The sequence below is a fragment of the Labrus mixtus genome, chromosome 5, assembly GCF_963584025.1.
Source record: "Labrus mixtus chromosome 5, fLabMix1.1, whole genome shotgun sequence".
Taxonomy (NCBI): Eukaryota; Metazoa; Chordata; class Actinopteri; order Labriformes; family Labridae; genus Labrus; species Labrus mixtus.
Genome location: NC_083616.1, coordinates 27968304 through 27975365, shown reverse-complemented (window position 1 = coordinate 27975365; position 7062 = coordinate 27968304). Strand labels below are relative to the sequence as shown.

The window sequence follows — 7062 nt, the reverse complement described above, 5'->3', positions numbered from 1 at the left end:
ACACACACATTCACACATGCAGATACAGGTGTTTATCAAGCAGAGACATTCAGTGTTTAAAAATTAAGCAAATATCAAAGTGCATAATAAAAAAAAAACGCAGTTCCTCCAGTGTCCACTAGAGGCTCTCTCTAAAACTTGGGGAATCCCTATTAGAACCCAAATTTGGATCTGACGGGCATATAGAAATTCTTCCTACAGACCTTCTGTGATCCACAGTCGCACTCCTCCCCCATGTCCACCAGTCTGTTTCCACAGTAGGGGGCGCTGTAGGCCTCGTCGGGGCGAGGGACGTTCAGGAGACACGTTCCCCCCGTCAACAAAATCATCTTCTCAAAGTCGTCTGCACTACAGCTGCTGAAGTTCCTGGATCCTCTGCAGAGAGGAGACGAGAGATTACATCTTAAGAGTGTCTTTTTAATATGTAGACTCAGGGATTTATTTACTTATTGAGCAAATGTTTGAACATGTTAAACTTTGCTTTCATAAAACTTTTTAAAAACTTGAATCTCTTTAAAATTTAAAAAAGAACGATAGAGGAGGAACTGAGGAGGGTATGAGAGAGGAGGAGCAGAGATGGAACATGGTGTTGGGGAAGTGGAGAAGAAAAGAGGAGAGAGGATAGAGAGAAGACAAAGAGTAGTGGAAAAGAGGGCGAAGGATAGAGAGAGGGGTAGGTGGAGGAGAGGGAGGCAGAGGAGGAGGAGGGGGGAGTAGAGATGAGGAAAGGAAAAGGAGAGATGAAATGGAGGAGGGAGGAGAGGAGTACAAAAGGAGTGAAGTTGGAGAGGAGGAGGACATGATGAAGGGGGAGAAGAACGAGAAAAGAGGAGGAGAAGGAAAAGGAGATATGGAAAGGAGAGGGAGAGAGATTACAAAAGGTGTAAAGTTGGAGAGAAAGAGTAGAGGAGGACAGGAGGAGTGAGGAGAAGATAATAAAAAGAGTAGGTGGAGGATAAGAGATGGGGGGAAAAGAGGAGGAGAAGGAAAAAGGAGGAGAGAGGACAGGAAGAAAAATGAGACATGAAGGAGGGTATCGAGAGAAAAGGAAGATGAGAAGGAGGAGAAAAGAAAATGCTGAAGACAAAAGGAGGTGTATGAGGAGATAAAGGAGAGAAAAGAGTTAAAGGAATTAAGGAGGAGAAAGAGGAGTAAAGGAGGAAGGAAAAGGAGGAGATGATAAAGAACAGATGGGGGGTGAGATGTGTTGTAATGTGTGTGTGTTTTAATTTGTGCGTGTGCTTCAGTGTCCTCCTTACGTGGCTCCAGAGTTCATGATGCAGGCGGGGACTGGGCATGTGCAGGAGCGCCCGTCGTCGTGGTTCATGCCGAGGTTGTGACCGAGCTCATGAGCCACGATGGAGGCGAACGAGGGGATGTTGTTGTTGGTGAACTGAAGGAGTAAAATGAAGATGAAAATATGAACAGAAACAACTATGAAAAGTTTTTACAGCCTTTGGAGTAAAAGAAAAGAAAACGCACTCCCTGAACTTCTGGACCATCTTTTTATAAAACATCTGAAAAAGTTTGAGTTTGTTTATCTTTAAATATGTAAACATGACAAACTTTACAGTTATGGAATGTAAACTTTTGATGTTGTAGTGCTTTCACACTTCTCCTAAAACACTCGCTGTATGAGTGAACAGAGTTTCTCCTGCCAGCCCCCTAGTATCTTTTTTTTTGCAGAAAGTCTGAGTGGGCTGATGTGAGAAAACAGCTGGATATAATCAGGAGACCCACCCCCCCCTTCCTGTCTGACAGGGATCGTCTCCCGCTGTGAGGTACTTATGTGAACAACCAGATCAGCAGGATTTCAGGGGAAGTCCTCCTGAAATTCTCTGGAATATTCAGGAGAAAGCAGCTTTAGTAATGTTTAGACCAACTAGAGAAAAGTCTTCTGAACGACTAACAAGCTGCTCGTGAAGAGACAGAGAGGTGTATCAGCCAATAAGAGGAGAGAACAGAGCAGTTTACCGCATTGATCCCGCCCCCGTGGCTCCTGGAGCAGACTGTGGAGACGAAGGCCATCCCTGCTGTTCCTCCAAAAGCCTTCTTCCTGCAGTGACATCATCATCATAACCATCATCAAAATGATCCCTTCTAATTGTCAACAACACTCATGTTTCACTTTAAGAGTTTCTGTACTGACAGGATGAGCTGTGCCGAGTCGTGGCGGCGACGGCTGACCAGCTCTTTCTCTCGCCACTGGGTGAAGCGACTCAGCACTTCTCCGGCTCCTCCGTCGGTGCTGATCAGGTTCTGCTGAGTCCAGATCTCCAGACCGACCAGGACCACGCGAACGTTCAGCTGAATGTAGATCTGAACACAAAGAAATTATAATTATCTCTACGGCCTTTAAAATGTCTCCTCAGTTTTTAGTTTTGATCTTTTGGTTAGACTAAAAAAAGTCCCTTTGGATTTATAGTATAGTTTAGTTTTAATTGTATTTAAGTCCTTGAAGCCGAGAACATTAAAACAACAGTTACAGTGTTTATATTTGATTTACTCACGCTGTCGATAAAGTTTGCCAGATGAACCATCTCGTCCCTCACTGCGGTCTCGTTTCTGTTCATATAATTATACTGAAAGAAAAAAGAAAGACAAGTTGAGACCAAACATCAAACACAGAATACTTCATTAAAAAGACAACGCCAATATTTTGAAAAGTCTTTTGGATTCAGACGCTTCAGATGAATCTGTTTCATCTCTGGGGAAGAGCAATTAGCCTAGCTTAGCACAAACACTGAAAGTAGTAGGAAACTGCTAGCCTAGCTCCTTTAAAAGAGAAAAAAAAAACACCTTTCAACGGCTCCAATGTATACGCTCACATCTTCTTCTCTGCAAACCATTAAATGTGTGACAACCAATGACTTTGTAACTTTATCTGAGAACAAGTTAAGAGCAGAGACTTCAAACGGTTAACTTATGGTGCTTTCCATTTGACCTCTGAGTTGCTAGTCTGAAACGTCTTCAAGAATGCCGTCCCTAGGGGCGCTGGTGGCGCAGTGGTTAGTGCGCGAGCCTCATGTGTGGAGGCTGTAGTCCTCCAAGCGGGCGGCCCAGGCTCGAATCCCGTCTGTGGCTCCTTTCCCGCATGTCATTCCCTACTCTCTCTCTCTCTCCCTGATTTCCAACTCTATCCACTGTCCTATCTCTCCATTAAAGGCAAAACAAAGCCCAAAAATAAATCTTAAAAAAAAAGAAAAAAAAAGAACAACGCCCCGAAGTCGGACTTGGAACTTCTGAGAAACTTCAGTAGCACGAGTAAAAATCCAATATGGCTGCCACGTGCATTAACAGTAACATTTAAGCTGTAACGGTATCAGCTAACAAAACGTCCATGTTGCTTCATCGGCTCGTTACCATCGCGTTACTAGAACGCAGTTAACTCGGTGTGACGTCATTCCCTGCTCTGAGATCAGAGGTTAATGGAACGCACCATAATTACAGGAGTGTCTGTGTGTGTGTGTGTGTGTGTGTGTGTGTGTGTTACCCTGTCATTGTCGACCACCAGCAGCAGCTCCACATAATGAGTCTGATGAAGAATAGCTCGCTTCATCTGGAACAAAAAAAACAAAACAGGTAACTTAATGATAATATTCATTAATGAAATGACCATATTAACGAGATGGATTCTGTGTGTGTGTGTGTGTGTGTGTGTGTGTGTGTGTGTGTGTGTGTGTACGCACCCTGCTGTGCTGTCTGTGGTGGATTTCCTCTTGTTTGTACTGAGCGTGCTCGGTGCTGTTGTTGTGTCCGTGCTCATCCTCATGTGGCGTTCCACATCCACGGGGTTGTGATGTCACATCCTGCAGGCGGTACACCAGGTGCTGCTCGGGGGCGGAGTCTAACGGCTCGATACCGTAACTGTCGTCAGCGAGGTGCAACACTCCTCTGAAAAACGAGCGATGCAACGTCATGAATATGAATGTGTTTACTGTTCAAGGTCACACGATCTGACCTTCAGGTTTGACACTGAAAGGGAATCAGCTGCTGACCTTTAAGGTTTACTACATGATATAAGATTAAATAAATACTTTCCTCTCTTTACAGTCTCTCATTCATACAGTCAGAAGGTTGAGGTCTGATTTTTTTTTTTCTGCAGAGTGTTGATTAAACAACACATAAAGTCGAGGGTTTAATTAGGCCTGAGTGTGTGTACTTTATCAAAGTAATTACAGAGATATCACACACACACACACACACACACACACACACACACACACACACACACACACACACACACACACACACACACACACAGAGCCATCTGTGAGTAGAATATAGAAAGGACACTTGTCCTTGAGAATAAGGACGCAGAGGGGAGAGTGTACAGTGTGTATAACGTGTGTACCCGGGGGGTTACAGTGTGTAGTAGTTTTTCAGGTAAAGGTTCAGGTTTCTGAGAGTATTTGGTTTCCTTTGTTGTCACTTTTGATATTTCGTATTCTCTGCTCTGAAAGATGACTTTTTCTTTACAGCTTTTTGTTTTGTTTTTAAGCATCTAGTGTCTCTGTCTCTGTCTCTGTCATGCATCCTCTTATAGCATATCAGTGTTGGACACAGGTGTGTGTGTGTGTGTGTGTGTGTGTGTGTGTGTGTGTGTGTGTGTGTGTGTGTGTGTGCGCGTGTGTGTGTGTGTGTGGTTACCTGAGGCCGTTGCAGACGCTCATAGCGACAGAGGAACCCTCCATGTCCTGAACGAAGCCCTGATAGTGACAGTGATTCTACAACACAAGAGCACACAGAGACACATGTCACAGTACCCTGATGTTCTGTTTCAAAGTGCAGTGTCACAGAGACACCAGCAGGGGGCAGACTTCAGCTTCACACAGGCAGGTTACACTCTCTTCTTCTACATTTATATTCATTTATTCAGTAGTAAAACCAAAACTGACTGTAACTTTCAGAGGCACAGAGAGGAAAACATGGTAGAATTACGTCTCAGATAAAAAATGTTGTAATCCAACACAAGATCCTATTTTAAATAGAGACAGAGAGGAGCTGCTGTCAATCATTAAAGTTTGATCAAACATCAGATCTGAGGAGACGGACTGAGAGGGGAGAGAAGAGAAAACCTCGGGGTAAAGAGTGGAGGAGGTCAGCAGACAGGAAATATCAATGCACTCACTTCACACACAGAGAAATCTCCCAGCATGCTTTTCTTCTTTAAATAAACACAGCAGCTGCAGAGAAGCTACACCGACACACTGACCGGTTAATTACTACTATTTCATCTGCAAAATGTGCTTCATTACAAAGACCCAAAAAGAGAAAAAACACCAGTGTGCACACATCCAAGACAAATGGCAGACAGACGCAGAGCAAAAAAAAGAGCAACAACTGTACTAAGGTCCTGCTTATTACATCGACCCTGACCTCTGTCTCACTGTGTATAGATTTTTATTCTTTGTCTTGGATGTCACTAGTTTGTATTTTATGTTTGGTACTTAAAAGAAAGAAGAAAAAAAAACATTGCAGTCTTTAGGAGACTGAGCCATAAATCGAAGATATTTCAGATTTAATTGCAGCACTAAGTGATCAGTATGTCATGTTTTAATGATGGAAACAAACAGAAGTTTGAAATATTCCTGTCTCCATGTCTTCATTGTACATTAGGGCTGCACAATTTATCGCCGTATGAGCATGAGCACAGAAGTCTTAATTTATCGCTAAAGATGAGAGCAATTATTTTCTGTGAACGAGCCATCTGTCTCAATCAGCATGTGCACATTTTACCCATCGGATGGAGGCTGACCAGGCTTTTTAAAGTTTATTTCTGGGCTCTTCATGCCTTTATATAGAGACAGGACAGAGGATAGAGTCAGAACTACAGGGGAGCGAGAGAGAGAGAGAGAGAGAGACACAGAGAGAGAGAGAGACAGAGAGAGAGAGACAGAGAGAGATAGAGAGAGAGAGAGAGAGAGACAGAGAGAGAGAGAGAGAGAGAGAGAGAGAGAGAGACAGAGAGAGAGAGAGAGAGAGACAGAGAGAGAGAGAGAGAGAGACAGAGAGAGAGAGAGAGAGAGAGACAGAGAGAGAGACAGAGAGAGAGAGAGAGTGGGGAAATGACATGCGGTAAACCTGAACCCCGGCTGCCCGCCCAGAGGACTACAGCCTCTGTACGTGGAGTGCATGCACTAACCACCAGGCCACCGGCCCCTCGTGCTGACCCTGCTGAGACAACATTTTGATGCAGTCAGAAGATGATGAAGCTAACAGTCAGCTACTCTTTGATTAATTAATATAATGAAAAGAAAACCTGTTTTTTAAATTTAATATGTATTCAGAAGAAACATGTTGCAAACACAGGAGTGAAACATGAAGAACAGCAGACCAAAAACCAAATCTATATTTATATAGATATATTTATATTTATATTTATATTTAGTGTAACAGTGTCTGACAGTTGGATTTTCTACTCCACTCACTGCTACATTTAAATGACTGAGATGACATCCCGTCGTGCTGAAACTAAGTGGAAACATTTGGTTTTTAGTCCGCTGGACGGATGAACACAACTTTAAACTGATCTCTGATATGAGGTGAATGGGGAGTTTATTTTTTGGGCCTTTATAATAGAGGGCGGCTTGAAGAGAGACAGGAAACGCTGAGGGAGAGAGAGAGAGAGAGAGAGAGAGAGAGAGAGGGAGAGAGAGACACAGAGAGAGAGAGAGACAGAGAGAGAGAGACACAGAGAGAGAGATAGAGAGAGAGAGAGAGAGAGAGAGAGAGACACAGAGAGAGAGAGAGAGAGAGAGAGAGACGATAACACAGTAAAGGGCAGAGGTTTGTACCCACGGTCCCTGAGAAGAGGACTATAGCCTCTGTACGTGGGGCTTGTGATCTTACCGCTGTGCTATCCATTTTTTTTATTTTTTATTGAGCCTTTATTTAATCAGGTAATTAACACATTGAGCTAAAGACACTCACCGATGGTCTTAAGTTAGAATAATCATGTAATCAAACGTTATAAGCCCCCCCCCCCATAAAGAAAAAAAAGATAAATAAAGCTCTGAGTAGGAAGGTGAGCAGGACACCTTCTTAGTGAGAATATTCACA

General features: G+C 43.4%; 1 protein-coding gene and 1 long non-coding RNA gene across 3 annotated transcripts in view; one reads left to right on the top strand and one right to left on the bottom strand.

Annotated features, from left to right (window-relative positions):
- The window catches only part of LOC132974891 (uncharacterized), an 84130-nt gene that overhangs the window by 2161 nt on the left and 74907 nt on the right, over window positions 1-7062 (top strand). The window lies entirely within an intron of this gene.
- adam9 (ADAM metallopeptidase domain 9) overlaps window positions 1-7062 on the bottom strand; it is a 45836-nt gene that overhangs the window by 11603 nt on the left and 27171 nt on the right. For both annotated transcript variants that reach the window (XM_061039121.1, XM_061039122.1), the window contains exons 5-12: window positions 4651-4727; window positions 3690-3894; window positions 3494-3559; window positions 2511-2582; window positions 2150-2319; window positions 1975-2056; window positions 1260-1393; window positions 204-375 (exon numbers count right to left, since the gene is read on the bottom strand). In XM_061039121.1, coding sequence (XP_060895104.1) covers window positions 204-375; window positions 1260-1393; window positions 1975-2056; window positions 2150-2319; window positions 2511-2582; window positions 3494-3559; window positions 3690-3894; window positions 4651-4727 — 978 coding nt within the window. The remainder of the gene's footprint in view (window positions 1-203; window positions 376-1259; window positions 1394-1974; window positions 2057-2149; window positions 2320-2510; window positions 2583-3493; window positions 3560-3689; window positions 3895-4650; window positions 4728-7062) is intronic.